This window comes from Amphiura filiformis, chromosome 20, assembly GCF_039555335.1.
Source record: "Amphiura filiformis chromosome 20, Afil_fr2py, whole genome shotgun sequence".
NCBI classification, from domain to species: Eukaryota; Metazoa; Echinodermata; class Ophiuroidea; order Amphilepidida; family Amphiuridae; genus Amphiura; species Amphiura filiformis.
In genome coordinates, this window is record NC_092647.1 from 13,844,953 (window position 1) to 13,861,459 (window position 16,507).

Genomic DNA, 16,507 nt, shown 5'->3' on the forward strand with positions numbered 1-16,507 from the left:
TTGATTAAACTTTTAGGAACGTCTGCACGTGAACGTCGTCTACTCTTCGTCGTCGACCTGCCGAAGAGCTTCATCTTATCACTATAGAGGGCGGCATGATCATCGCGTCGTAAGTTATCTGTAAATAATGAAATTATACAGTTCAAATATGAAGTAAGTGTTTCTTCTGGAAAGATTACATTTTTTCATTACTTGCGATTGTGTGCGTTACTATTTTTTTAAATTGTAGGTGGTGCGTATTTCTGTGATATTATATTTGTGAAGAAATTCGGAGTAGTGAAAGCCTACATTGTAAATAAAAGGATTATTTCAATATGTATGTTTAATTACTTGTGTTTTATTGTGTATTGTGAAGGCCTATCATAAAAACGTGGTCGTAGTGTAGCCAGCACTTTTTCAGTGTGTGGGCGGGGGGAGGGGGTCTAGGCAGGAGGAAAGGCAATTTCAAGCGGGGAAACTTTGACGAAACTGGTCAAAAGTGGGTTAAAACGTATAAAAAAAGGTCTAAAAATCTTAAATATGAGGGCGACCAGCCAGGAGACTTTTCACAAGGGGGAATGGGGTGGTGACAGGATTGTGCAGTGGTGGTGGGATGTAGAGGAATGAGAACCTTCTGAGTAAATAAAGCCTTTGTTTGAAAATTGCATACTAAATACTAATCCAGATACGCCCCAGATCCTTCCAATCTCAACACCGTGTCATACATCTCAATCCTTTGAAACAATAATTATTACCAATGTTTTGTCTGGCATAAACCGTGACGATTATAGTTGGGAATGTAAGAGGGTATAATTTGCACCCCTCTGGGATTTAATGGCACCTGTTTTTTTGTTTTTGAAGTGCTAAGGGTGTCTATTACCAGAATTGAAAGGTTCCTGAGTGGCTCAAAGCCGCGTAGGGTCAAATAAAGGTCAACATATGGGTCAAATTTATATGTGGTTGCGTCTTGTCGTTTAATGTGATTCATCATTGCTACCTACAGTAGGCCTAGATAGTAAATTGGACTCAACAATACCATCTACAGTAGATATTAAATTGGACTCATCAATAATATCTACAGTAGATAGCAATGGAACTCATCAATGCTATCTATAGTAGATAGTAAATTGGAACTCATCAATACTATCTACAGTAGATAGCAAATTGAACTCATCAATACTATCTATAGTAGATAGCAATGGAACTCATCAATGCTATCTATAGTTGATAGTAAATTGAACTCATCAATGTTATCTACAGTAGATAGTAAATTGAACTCATCAATACTATCTACCGTAGATAGTAAATTGAACTCATCAATACTATCTACAGTAGATAGCAAATTGAACTCATCAATACTATCTACAGTAGATAGCAAATTGAACTCATCAATGTTATCTACAGTAGATAGCAAATTGAACTCATCAATACTATCTACAGTAGATAGCAAATTGAACTCATCAATACTATCTACAGTAGATAGCAAATTGAACTCATCAATACTATCTACAGTAGATAGCAAATTGAACTCATCAATACTATCTACAGTAGATAGCAAATTGAACTCGTCAATGCTATTTATAGTAGATAGCGCATTGAACTCATCAATGTTATCTACAGTAGATTGCAAATTGAACTCATCAATACTATCTACAGTAGATAGCAAATTGAAACTCATCAATACTATCTACAGTAGATAGCAAATTGAAACTCATCAATGTTATCTACAGTAGATAGCAAATTGAACTCATCAATGTTATCTACAGTAGATAGCAAATTGAACTCATCAATGTTATCTACAGTAGATATCAAATTTAATTCATCAATACTATCTACAGTAGATAGCAAATTGAACTCATCAATGCTATCTACAGTAGATTGCAAATTGAACTCATCAATGTTATCTACAGTAGATAGCAAATTGAACTCATCAATGTTATCTACAGTAGATAGCAAATTGAACTCATCAATGCTATCTACAGTAGATTGCAAATTGAACTCATCAATGTTATCTACAGTAGATAGCAAATTGAACTCATCAATGTTATCTACAGTAGATAGCAAATTGAACTCATCAATGTTATCTACAGTAGATTGCAAATTGAACTCATCAATACTATCTACAGTAGATAGCAAATTGAAACTCATCAATACTATCTACAGTAGATAGCAAATTGAAACTCATCAATGTTATCTACAGTAGATAGCAAATTGAACTCATCAATGTTATCTACAGTAGATAGCAAATTGAACTCATCAATGTTATCTACAGTATATATCAAATTGAATTCATCAATACTATCTACAGTAGATAGCAAATTAAACTCATCGATACTATCTACAGTAGATAGCAAATTGAACTCATCAATACTATCTACAGTAGATAGCAAATTGAACTCATCAATGTTATCTACAGTAGATATCAAATTAAACTCATCAATGCTATCTACAGTAGATAGCAAATTGAACTCATCAATGCTATCTACAGTAGATTGCAAATTGAACTCATCAATGTTATCTACAGTAGATAGCAAATTGAACTCATCAATGTTATCTACAGTAGATAGCAAATTGAACTCATCAACGCTATCTACTGTAGATAGCAAATTGGAACTCATCAATGCTATCTACAGTAGATAGCAAATTGAACTCATCAATACTATCTACAGTAGATAGCAAATTAAACTCATCAATACTATCTACAGTAGATAGCAAATTGAACTCATCAATGTTATCTACAGTAGATAGCAAATTGAACTCATCAATGTTATCTACAGTAGATTGCAAATTGAACTCATCACTGCTATCTACAGTAGATAGCAAATTAAACTCATCAATGCTATCTACAGTAGATAGCAAATTGAACTCATCAATACTATCTACAGTAGATAGCAAATTGAACTCATCAATACTATCTACAGTAGATAGAAAATTGAACTCATCAATGTTATCTACAGTAGATAGCAAATTGAACTCATCAATGTTATCTACAGTAGATTGCAAATTGAACTCATCAATGCTATCTACAGTAGATAGCAAATTAAACTCATCAATGCTATCTACAGTAGATAGCAAATTGAACTCATCACTGCTATCTACAGTAGATAGCAAATTGAACTCATCAATGCTATCTACAGTAGATAGCAAATTGAACTCATCAATGTTATCTACAGTAGATATCAAATTGAACTCATCAATACTATCTACAGTAGATAGCAAATTAAGCTCATCAATGCTATCTACAGTAGATAGCAAATTGAACTCATCACTGCTATCTACAGTAGATAGCAAATTGAACTCATCAATGCTATCTACAGTAGATAGCAAATTAAACTCATCAATGCTATCTACAGTATATAGCAAATTGAAACTTATCAATGTTATCTACAGTAGATAGCAAATTGAACTCATCAATGCTATCTACAGTAGATAGCAAATTGAACTCATCAATGCTATCTACAGTAGATAGCAAATTGATCTCATCACTGCTATCTACAGTAGATAGCAAATTGAACTCATCAATGCTATCTACAGTAGATAGCAAATTAAACTCATCAATGCTATCTACAGTAGATAGCAAATTAAACTCATCAATACTATCTACAGTAGATAGCAAATTGGGCTCAACAATGCTATCCACAGTAGATAGCGAATTGGACTCATCAATGCTTTCTACAGTAGAGAGCAAATTGAATTCATCAATGGAATCATTAATGCTATCTACAGTAGATAACGAATTGGACTCATCAATACTATCTACAGTAGATAGCAAATTGGGCTCAACAATGCTAAGTAGAGAGCAAACTGAATTCATCATTGGAATCATTAATGCTATCTACAGTAGATAGTAAATTGGTATCTCAATGCTATCTACAGTAGATAGCGAATTGGAATCATCTATGCTATCTGCAGTACATATAGAATATTGGAATCATTAATTTCATCTACAGTAGATCGCATATCGGACTCATGCTATGTACCGCAGATAGCAAATTGGAACTCATCAATGCTTTTTACAGTAGATAGCAAATTGAACTCATCAATGCTACAGTAGATATCAAATCGAACTTATCAATGCTTTCTACAGTAGATAGCAAATTGGAACTCATCAATGCTTTCTACAGTAGATAGCAAATTGGAACTCATCAATGCTATCTACAGCAGAGAACAAATCGGAACTCATCAGACATCATTGCTATCTACAGTAGATAGCAAATTGGACTTATCAATGCTATCTACAGTAGATAGCAAATTAAACTCATCAATGCTTTCTACAGTAGATATCAAATCGAATTTATCAATGCTTTCTACAGTAGATAGCAAATTGGAACTCATCAATGCTATCTACAGTAGATAGCAAATTGGAACTCCTTATTACTATCTATACATTAGATAACAAACTGTGGCCAATATGCCAATTTCAACAGTTTTGGTGATAACTTTGTTATAAAAATAGCAAATATCAGGGGATTTAATTCTCGTGTATGAAACCTCCTTAGCACTACCTGCTGATCTAACATTGCCTCTGATTGGTCAATTAAACATGATATCTTCACTTTAATCACCAAATCACAATGGGGCTTTGCAAATAATTCACCCCAATTTTTTTGTGTGGTGAAATTATTCTGACAATGTTGCTGATTGGTCCAATTGATAATGAAAACTTCATTTTGGCCAATCGGCAGGTATCACTTGCTCGAGACTTGCTCGTTTGCTTCCTTACTTTGTTTCCAAAATTGTTGTTATGAAAAGACATGGTAAGAAGTTCTTGGTATTTATAAACATATTGCAAACACTTTCTTCAAGCTAGGGGTAGGGCTTTGGGGAAATAACAAAAATAATAGGGGGGCCTGGAGCCCTGATTTTATGATGTGTTGTAATTTCAATTTTACACCTCACCAATTTTTGAAAATGTTCGGATCGACGATATACATGTTATTTTTTTTACTTGGCCAAATTATCAGTAGGCTGTAGGTAGGTATAATAGGATCTAGTAATTTTGATCTTAATGCTGTATTGCTTTGCTGAGATTTCCATCGCAATAGGACCTTAGGCCTATTTTGAATTAAAATGGTTTTCCTGATTTAATGATTTAATGCACAATTCAAAGTGAAATTGATTCCTTCAAAAATATGTGGCAAAAACGCAACGAAATCAACCTGCATTGTTTGGCCTGCATGTTTTAATTCCCGAGACCCATTTTGGCGGCTGATCAGTTCCCAAGACACCCCCCCCCTGTTTTTGGCTGGCCAATCTTTTCCCAGGACCCCCTTTTTTGTCCGGCCGATCATTTCCTAGACTTGAAAATGGCGGCGGCACACCCCAACCAAAAAAAAAAGTGAGTGCATCCCCCACACACCGACATCGCCTGGCTAATAATTACTTGGTACGCCAGAGATACTAAAATCAATACCCGGAATCGATACACGTGAATGTGCTATGCACGATTTTGATATTCAGACGAACATCTTTGGATACCGGGGTAGAAAACGATGAATATCTCCCGTAAATGATTTCGTCTAAAGAAACCAGATGTGGTTCCTTGCACTTGAATATATGTGTTGAACAGATATGACAGTCGTTAGCTTGCGTCTTGAGAAAGAAGCTTGCGTCTTGAACTCAAAAACTGACAATAATTCTGATTTTATATGTGCCAAATTATATAGCGCAGTGTATAGGCCAATCGTGGGTAGTCTAAAGCATATGACCTATGGCGTACCATGCTCGACTCACACACAGCGAGGTCAGTCACCGGGCAATTGTCAGTAGCCTTAGTCAGATGTCCTTCGGCCCATTATGCGTCTCAAAACTATTAAACAGGTCGGAACAAAATGGCCATGCGTGGCGGTGGATTCAACCTACCATGGCGATATCTGCCATGAAGATATCGGGGCGATGACACTGTGTCCCAGTACCATGACAGCCTGCAGCATGATAAGATTGGCAACTGGATTGCAATTTCAATGGCCTTCTTTGGTGACAGCGCCATCATTAAAACAATGAATTACTGTTTTACAAGCATCAAAGTGATAAAGCTTTACCGCTGTCTCTTTCGTACAAGTCCAACCTTGAGCCCATTTTCTATAGTCTCTATACCAAGAACGTTCTTCAGTAACAATGCTTACTATTTCAGATCGGGATAGATGTTAAGCCAGGTGATGAGATTTATTTTTGAATAACCGTTTTCTCTTCTTTAGAAACTATGAAGGTCTACCGGCTACTGAATTTGTTAAGATGACCCTAGCAAACACACAAATGTTTTTAATAAAACGCGTTTTAGTTTTGGTAAAAAAGTTTTAATATAAACATTTAAATGTCGGGTTATATAAAGGTCAAGAAATGTTTTATATGAAAAAACAATACAACAACGTTTTAAAAAATGTTGTCACAATGTTATCTTGGTTATGGCAAACATTTTGCAAAATATTTTGTCAAAACTGAAATAAAATTATAATTTATTAGAATGTTTTGCAGCAAGTGTTCAAAAAATGATTTTGAAGGTTACGGCTATAAACCGTTTTGTTACATGACTGAGTGAAGCCTTCAGTGCAATACTGACATTTGTAAGGCTTCTCTTTATAGTGTGGGTTCATCCATGTGCGTTGACAAGACCATGTGAAGCCTTTGTTGCAGTATTGGCATATATAAGATTTCTCTTCGTTCGTTCATGCTTCTCCAAACTACCTGACTGTGCAAAGCCTTAATTGCAAATAAGCAGTCTCTTTTGTATGAATTCGTTCATGTAACTGTGTGAAGCCTTCATTGCAATACTAATGACATTTATAAGGCCTCTCTTTGGTATGGATTCGTTCATGTGTTTTCAAGTGACCTGACACTGTGAAGCCTTTGTTGCAGTATTGGCATATGAAAGGCTTCTCTTTTGTATGAATTCGTTCATGTGTTTTCAAGTTACTTGACTGTGTGAAGCCTTTGTTACAGTATTGGCATATGTAAGGCTTCTCTTTCGTATGAATTCGTTCATGTGTTTTCAAGCTACCTGACTGTGTGAAGCCTTTGTTGCAGTATTGGCATATGTAAGGCTTTTCTGTGGTATGTATTCGTTCGTGTTTTGTCAAGTCACAAGACTTTGTGAAGCCTTTGTTGCAGTATTGGCAAATGAGAGGCTTTTCATTTGTATGATTTAGTTCATGACTCTTCAAACTAACTGAACGTGCAAAGCCTTTATTACAATACTGACACTTGTAAGGCTTCTCTTTGGAATGAATTCGTTCATGTGTTTTCAAGTGACCTGATTCTGTGAAGCCCTTATTACAGTATTGGCATATGTAAGGCTTCTCTTTCGTATGAATTCGTTCGTGTTTTTTCAAGCTACCTGAAACTGTGAAGCCTTTATTACAGTATTGACATTTGTAAGGCTTCTCTTTCGTATGGGTTCGTTCATGTGGTTTCAAGTTACCTGACGATGTGAAGCCTTTGTTACAGTATTGGCATTTATAAGGCGTCTCTTTGGTATGAATTCGTTCATGTTTTTTTATGTTACTAGACAGTTTGAAGCCTTTGTTGCAATATGAACATTTGTAGGGTGTATTTTTGGTGTGAATTCGTTCGTGTTCTTTCAAGTGACTAGACCATGTGAAGCCTTTATTACAGTATTGGCATATGTAAGGCTTCTCTTTGGTATGAATTCGTTCATGTGCTTTCAAGTTACCTGACCCTGTGAAGCCTTTGTTGCAGTATTGGCATTTGTAAGGCTTCTCTTTCGTATGAACTCGTTCATGTGTTTTCAAGTTACTTGAGTGTGTGAAGCCTTTATAACAGTATTGACATTTATAAGGCGTCTCTTTGGTATGAATTCGTTCATGTGCTTTCATGCCACCAGACTGTGTGAAGCCTTTGTTGCAATATGAACATTTGTAAGGTGTCTTTTTGGTATGAATTCGTTCATGTGCGTTCAAGTTACTTGAATAAGTGAAGCCTTTGTTGCAGTATTTGCATTTGTAAAGCTTCTCTTTGGTATGATTCCGGTCATGTAACTTTACCTCACTCCTGATTGAAAACGTTTTCTCACAGTTTTGACCTTGGTAAAATGCCTGTTTCGAATCGTTCTCATTTGTTTGTTTGATTGTTGACTCATTTCCACCCGTACATTGGTCAAGAAATGGTGATGTCAGAAAACCATCTTTTCTGCTATCATCGGCGATGTATTTCTTTCTGTTGTTTGGAATGTGTATCAACTTCTTCTTATAGTCATACCAGTATCTGCGAATCCACAGCTCGTGATGACGCAGATGACACAGATATCGATGTGTATTATTAAAGAACCTTCTGCAATATTTGCACAAGTAAGGCATCAGGAACTCCCATTCTCGTGGTTTTCGTGGAGGCATTTCTGAAATAAAAGAATGTAGAGCAATCGATCTAATTGAGGCAACATTACGAATCCTGAAATACATGATTCATTATTAAGCTACTTACATACTACTGTCTGTACAATTAGCTTAGATTCTTGAATTTTTAAGATATTTGAAAAAGTACAAAATTGTGGTCAAAGTCATGAAAGAAAAGTGTTAGCACAGCCTTAGACCTAACGTGATTTATACTTTTCAAATTCTAATGTTCAATTTAAAACCCCATTTCTTTTCAATTTTGGTCTTTTCCCGCGATATTTTTATAACAAGCCGTAGAACGTCGGGTACCATAAACTTTTTTGAATCAATCCATTTAGAGCAATGGGGACGAATATCATAATGCGCTGCGATAGTATTTATTCGACCATCCGCATCAAGAAGCATTGTCCAGCAAAATAGCTGTATTTGCCAGTATGCCTATTTTGTGTTGAAATCCTACTGTTGAAACATTCCGTTATTATTTATGAACTAAGTTTTCTAAAATAGGCCCAGCTTATATAAATACATTCCTTGCGTATTTATTTATTTATTTATTTATTTATTTATTTATTTATTTATTTATTTATTTATTTATTTATTTATATATTTATTTATTTAAGTATTATTTTTCAGGTGACTAACTTTGGAATTAAAAGTGCTCAAACCCATTACAGGTGAGCGTAGAAACAAATTCAAAGTATAGACCTCTGGAAAAGGCAACCGTTACTACTAGTTTCACAGCATACCCTCACTTACGATCATTGGGTATACCGATCATCAGACGGATAATTTGTCATGGTTTCAACTTGACAGTAATGCATATACATGTATATACATTCTGTGGTGTCAGAACCATGACAAAAGCCACATCCAGCACAAGTCTCTTTATTTATTTATTTATTTATTTATTTATTTATTTATTTATTTATTTATTTATTTATTTATTTATTTTGCGAATGGGTCTGAGGCCTAATTATAAAACTACACATTTATTTTCAATTTGTTATTTCGTTTTGTTTGTTGAATATATACAAACTATGAGAAGGACATTTGGAAACAAAAGAACTTTTGTACAAGAAAATATTATTTAAAACAATCAGGTTACAGAAAGCAATTCCTGTAAAGTCACTGTATCTGAAAATGTCAAGCGAATGCTGATATTCTTGGGAAGGAATGATGGTATTAAACAAAACTCAATTTATATTGTAAATCAGTTGAAATAAGAACGAAATCCATATTTTTAATGTCATTGTTTACGAAAAAACAATGCTCAGAATAATGTTATGCATAAAACGTAATCGCGCCATATAATTTCGTGTAACAAAAACCGGTGGACCATCATCACCTATAGAACCTATCCAATAACCGGAACGGTATAACAATTGAAATGGCAGGATAGATTGGTGGACAGATTGTTTTGCTAAATTTGATAGGGTCTATGCCCTAAGTTGAGAATGGACCGTCTCACTCGATTTGTGAAAAGGTCGCGAACCCTTTTGGTGGACCCAAGTAACTGCCTAAAACGAGGCAAAATTGAAAAGAAATCGGGTTTTAAATTGAACTTGGGAATTTGAAAAGTATAAATCACGTTAGGTCTAAGGCTGTGCTAACACTTTTCTTTGATGACTTTGGCCGCAATTTTTTATTTTTTCAAATATCTTAAAAATTCAAGAATCTAAGCTAATTGAACAGACAGTAGTACTCGAATTTCTCATCAATTTCATAAAATTTCTCATAATTCAACTTTCCAAATGTCTCATCCAAAGAGAAAAATACAATTAACAGAAAAAATAAAAGTGAAAATATTCAGTTTCATACTATTTGAAGTGAAAGTTGATACACGTTTAGAGAAAGAACTTTAATTAAGGAGGAATTATTTGGTCGCTCCTGATTTAATATTTAGTCGGCTTCGTCATGTGTATTTATAGGTCTTGTTCACTTTCTTCAATCCTTCTACTTCCGTCTTTTTCCTCAGTCTCCTGAATAATATTAATATAACTTACCAGTCATATACTGTGAATTGACAATAGCTTTTAGGTCTAAACTGAATCATACTCTAATTTGCTATAACCATCGGCATCAAGATATCGACAAATCAGTTGAAATTCAAGGTTTGTCTGGGCGAAATTGTACTAAAAACTCCTCAAACATGTACTGTTTCTTTATCAGGCCTCTTGACTGATCGCTAGTACTAATAATATCTACCGGGGGAGGGGGCACTCAAAACAAATGACCGTACGGGTATGCTCCCCTTTTTAGATTTCGCAGCTCCGAAAGACCCCCTATTTGACCAAAATAGAGCTCCGAAAGAAACTTGATTTTGATAATTTCAGCTCTAAAAGACCCCAAAATTGCTCATTCCTCATATTTCTGGTTTTTTCAGGCGATTTTCAACCAAAAAGCAAAGAAAGACCCTTGATTTTGACTGTTCGCAGTTCCAAAAGCCCCCATTTTAGGCTACTTGTTCACAGCCCGGTTCGCAGTTCCAAAAGACCCCCTTTTACCGGTACGCTGTCAGCTCCCAAAGACCCACCACCTCAAAATATCGGGGGAGCAAATACCCACCAAAATTTTTTGATGTGCCCCCCCCCCGGAATATATAGGCCTATACATTGCACTAGCTGGTTTGTATGTGTTCGTCACGACTCAAACAAATTTATAAGAATTACGGGCCCTGGAAGAAACCTGCCTCCAGTCCAAAATCAAAACCATAAAGGGGTAAATTATAAAAGAAAATATCCAAAATATGTCTCACCTTGTGAAACTAATTTAAACGAATCCTGATACAAAACAAAAACACTACTTTCTTCAACATGTCTAAGGAAAGTATACGTGTTTCACAAAATATACCACTTATGTATTCTGAATTAGAATAGTAGTATAGCTATATATGGTCATGTTGAACAATTCCGTGAAATCAAACCGCACGAATCCTCTCGGATCTCTCATGCAAGTGTGCATACATTATTATGCAACATAGAATCCGAACTTGGATCCATGTCTCGGTTATCCAAATTAAGAAACCGAATACTACTCATATCTCTCAAAACTTAGTAGTATTACTTCAGACATGCATATAAAATTGTCTTTATTAAAATAAACCATCCAAATATTTAAGGCTCTAAATTAAGCCTTTTTTTTCGAAATCCTTCAAAACTTTCAAATTCTTTCCAAATTTCCAAAATAATCTTCTACTCAACCAATTGAACACTTCACTGTCTTTTAGTAAAAATGTCTGCGTCAGCAGACTAAAAATTGTACATTAACACTAATAAAAATTCCCTTTAAAAGGGAAGGCCAGCGTCAATGCAGAAGAGGTCTTGTAAATAGTTTGGGTCACCGTGAAAGGCATTTTTTAGGATCACGCTTACATCCATGTTACATGACAGTTCACCAAACCATCAATGGTGAGAACATGCACACTGAAACAGCAAAACACATTAACTCCTATAACTCCTGTCAACTCTTTAATCCATTACTCCAAATTGTTCTGTATTTTTGTCTTTACTGCTTTTTACCCATGCTTATTATAAAAATCAAGAAATACACTGCAGTTGTTAGTTAATTCGCTATGTTAACTCAACTTACATGCACATTTTATTTTAAAATAATTTTATATTATTTCGCAATGTATAGTTTACTATAAAGTAGATAGTGGCAAGCACATGATAAAGGACTGATCATTCACTACAATCTTCACTTTTAAACTGTATTTTTTGAATGTGTTGATTGTTAGTCCGAAACTCCTGCAAAGCTATGGACATGGCATCTTACCTACTCCATTCTGTAGTCTGCATTGTGTGTTTTCTCAGTCTTCAATCATTTTGTTGAATGTAATTTTATGAATCAAATAAAAAAGATAGAAATTGGCCTCACTTTAGTTATGTGTCATTTTACAGTATTTATCATTTATAAAGTAAGACAATAATTTATTTATTTTCTATAAGTGCATGTCAAAATATGGGATATATTGTTCAATATTATAGCTAGCCCCTAATAACTTTATTTTCAATCGGATTTTTCCCGTTGAAAAGACAAAACTGATGTTAAAGATAGCAATAATATCATCAATAACATTTTGAGTCAATTTTATCCATAAAACGATACAGGATAGGATAGATAATTACTTTGACTTCAATGTGGTCCATATAATGAAGATTTTGATTCCACAACATTATTAGATCTGTTATCAACATATCAATTATGCACTCACATGCAACCAAACATCATGCTATGCTCAGTAGTCCACTGATAATGTGATATGACCTCGTGATCATTCCCCCGCTTTGACCATGTCATTTTTTTTTATATGCTGATTGCTGAACAAGTTTATGTTTATATGTGTAGGCCTAACCTATGATAACTTTTTAAGTCATAATTAATTCAAACATAACTTTGGCAATACTCAATCGTTTTCGTTCGTTGAAACGGCAAAACATACTTTCTTTTCCTTGCAAATCGAATTAGCAGAAATCAAAAACATTTCCACCACGAGAAGTAAAAAAAATAATTCATACCAATAGAAGAAGGCTATAATCTTAGCTAATCTTTAGTGTACACAAACCCCATCTCAGAATTAGGTACCAGCGCCCTATGCGCTGGCGAAAACAGCAAGGCCGCAGGGCCGGCAGGCCCGAGGCCGGCGACTCCCATACGTCGACTAAACACTCCAGTGAGGAAAACAACCGCGTAGTGTCTTGCATTTTGAACAATACTTGCTTTGGGTACTTTCTGGGGATACCTTTTCCCATTCAGTGATTTGCTCATCCGGACGATCGTAAAAATCATCAAAATTTTGGTACCGTACTTTTGTTATTACATAGATGTGCTAAGTCTGCGAATGGTTCAGCCAAAAGCCGTGTAGGCCTATTTAAGACAAAATAAGACATTTTACACGAATCTGTATTTTTAGATACTGACAGTATCTAAAATTAGCTACAAGTATTTGAATGGCGGGGCTTGAACTTCCTCAGTACTGCTGTTTTCTTCATTTTTTGCCAAATTTGGCATTTCAAAAATACCAAATGACAATTTGAACGACTTAGGCCTATCCTTCTCTTTTAAGCAATTTATAAACAATTTTATTTTTTTACTCTTGCGCTGGGATCACTGAATGGGTCTTTAAGAAATGTGGCGTATCATGTCAAAAACAGACATCTTTTGGACAGCTTATAAATTTGGAGGCTTTCACATAAAGAGCTATTTTGCTCCACAACGCCGTTTTCCCCAATAAAATCGGACATTCCTAAGCGAAGAAATTGAGTTATGGTATTAAAAATTGGAAATTGAAATATCGTGGGTAAAAAGCTGAAAAGACAAATAAAACCAGAACAGAACAATTTAGAGAACAATAATGAATTAATAATAATGAACAATAATGAATTAAAGAGTTGACAGGAGATTAGGAGTTAATGTTTTCTGCAGTTTCAGTGTACATCTTCTCACCGTTGATGGTTTGGTGGACTGTCATGTAACATGGATGTAGTAAGCCCTGATCCTAAATATGCCTTTCACATTGACCAAAACTAATTACAAGACCTCTTCTACATTGAGGCTGGCTTTCCCTTTTAAAGGGAATTTTTATTAAAGTCCTTGCACTGTACAGCTTGACTACGCGGGTGACAGCTTGAAATACATATCACCTCCCGCCCCCCTAGACTATGCCATAGTCGAATTTTATTAAAAATATTTTATTAAAAATATGTTATTATTAGTCATGATGAACCCATTTCGTTGAACTCAAAATTATACTGATGTTTATTAAAACTATTAATATTCAATAGTAAAATGGTCATAAAGAATTAAGAATATCAGATGATTAGTGACAATAAAAGTAATTGAATGTAACATAATTATAATGGCTCACTTTAATACTGAACAATTCTGATTTTGGAATCTACCAGTTTATTGATAGCGAACCCCGAAAATCCTTGGGAAGCTAACGAACAGAGGGAGTGCGGTGACTGAAAAGATCAGATACAGGTGTGAAAATCTATCAGTTGCACACAAATCAATATAAATCAGAGTTTTATGCTTAAATGTAATAGCCAGAGTATGCAAAAAGGGCTAGTGGAATACGGAGAAGTCTACCCCCCCCCCCAGCGCTAATATATATATGATACATTGTACACTGTACATCAGCAATATTATAAAGAACGGTATCCGGAATTCAACAACGAGCATGAATGATACAAGTTTCTTTTATCCCAAAATGACAAGAAATCCGCTGAACTCTAAATCCAGCATCTGTGTAATGTTTCTAAACTACTCAAATAGTAATAATACATCAAAGTTTGGTTTATACACGTACCTGAAATTGCTGAAAAACATTAATACAAAATGTGAAGGAATCAGACATCTATCTTGCACCCTTGCACTAACTTCTATACCACTGACCCCGGGCACTGACCCAGAGGTCACGTAAAAAGGTCAGTCTAAGGTTCCTCCAACACATGAATAAAGTTTTGTTTACGGGGCCTGTTTTCAGTGATTATATGTCACATTAGCATTTCGAAGACTTATATTTTGTATGACGCTGTATAAATTGTGTACTTTCAAGGTAAATTTATATTTTGCATATGATATAGGCTTAATGCTAATAATTTTAAATGCCCACAAAATATATAGTACTATCTTTAAAAAAGCACCACTAAACAGTAATTTTATTTTTCTACAAGATATTTTCTTGGGCAATTTAAATAGGAATACAATTCAGTTATTCAGAAATTAATCTTGGATTTTCGGTTGAAAATCTTAGAAACCTTGGTTTCTTGGCGAAAAAGGAATAATAATAATAGATGTGCCATAAACAATCACCCATTTTTCCAAACTTAATTACCTAGCTGGGGGGTTTACAACCCCCTGAGCATGCTGAGCTAGGTCCTGTTTTTCTATCCGTTCTTTCTGCTTCTTTCTTCTTTCTGGCAATCAACTTCAAAATGCTTCTCCTCCTACATGTTACACCCTACAGTTACGTAACTTTGACATAATGTATATCGGCTATATCCAATTCCCATAAGGTGTAAACAGAAGGTCATTAAGGGGGCATTACCGGTATATGACCAAATACATTCAAAATGCTTCTTCTACCACAAATTACATAGCACAATGACGTCACTTGCATATTTGCATCGGTTATAGCCTACCTTGTGTCTATAACTTGTACACAGAATTAGGGTCAAAGGTCATCAAGGGGTAAAATTTTACAATTTCATTATCTGGACATCTGCAAAGAGTATGTGGCTCAAATTTATTGGCAACAAATCTCATGACCAGGGGAATATTTTGCAGGGAGAGGGTCAAAGGTCATGCAGAAGTCAAATCTTACAAATACATTTTCTGGACATCTGTAAGGGGTATGGGGCTCAAACTTGGTGACAACAAACTTCATGTACTGGGGTAAACTTTGCCGCTGTCAGGTCAAAGGTCATCTTAGGTCAAGTTTTAGAATTTCATTATCTGTACATCTGTAAGGGGTACGGCTCAAACTCAGTGATAACAAACCTCGTGGCCAGGGGAACAATTTGGAACATTTTGAAGGGCTCAGGTCAAAGGTCATCTGGGTCTAAATCTTAGAATTGTATTTTCTGGACATCTGTAAGGAGTATGTGACTCAAACTCATCGACAACAAACCCCATGACCAGGGGAATGTTTTTTTTTGAACATTTTGCAGGGATCAGATACCTCCACAATACCAACACTTCGACTTGGAAGTGACGAGATGTGCGGACAGCAGTTCGAAACTAGGGTCTTTCGGTGAGAGCCTAGACACCAAAAAAAAGGGTCTTTCGGTGAGAAGGCCCAAAAAACTGTGGAAAATCTTACCAAAAAGGGGGTCTTTCCGTAAGACTGGAAAAAAATTGGGTCAAAATATAAAAATTGATACAAAATTTTCAAAAAGTCATCCAAATTTGAAAATTTATGAAATTTAAATAAAAATAATGAAAAAACGGAGTCATTCGGTGAGAGATCAGAAATTTGTCTAAAATTCTTGAAAAATGGGGTCTTTTGGCGACAGGAAAACAATAAGGGGGTCATTGGGTGCGAGGGAGTTCAGTAAAGCAAAAAGGGGATCATTGGGTGAGAAGGAGCCTGTGGTCAATGTGGCCGCACGTTCCCGTCGCCCATTTTTTATGCAGATGTTGGTGTCAGGACTAGAAGTCACATTGTACTTTTACAC

General features: G+C 35.3%; 1 protein-coding gene across 1 annotated transcript; it reads right to left on the reverse strand.

Annotated features, from left to right (window-relative positions):
* Window positions 1-6,299: 6,299 nt before the first annotated feature.
* Window positions 6,300-14,702, reverse strand: LOC140142021 (uncharacterized). Its single transcript, XM_072163924.1, has 2 exons — window positions 14,638-14,702; window positions 6,300-8,329 (listed from the first exon to the last, which is right to left on the reverse strand). The coding sequence occupies exon 2, from the start codon at window positions 8,325-8,327 to the stop codon at window positions 6,750-6,752; it is 1,578 nt and encodes a 525-aa protein (XP_072020025.1). The 5' UTR covers window positions 8,328-8,329; window positions 14,638-14,702; the 3' UTR covers window positions 6,300-6,749.
* Between the last annotated feature and the right edge of the window lie 1,805 nt (window positions 14,703-16,507).

What these genes read in the sequence shown, in the direction of transcription:
- LOC140142021 (XM_072163924.1), bottom strand. Translation starts at nt 8,327, where the DNA reads ATGCCTCCACGAAAACCACGAGAATGGGAGTTCCTGATGCCTTACTTG.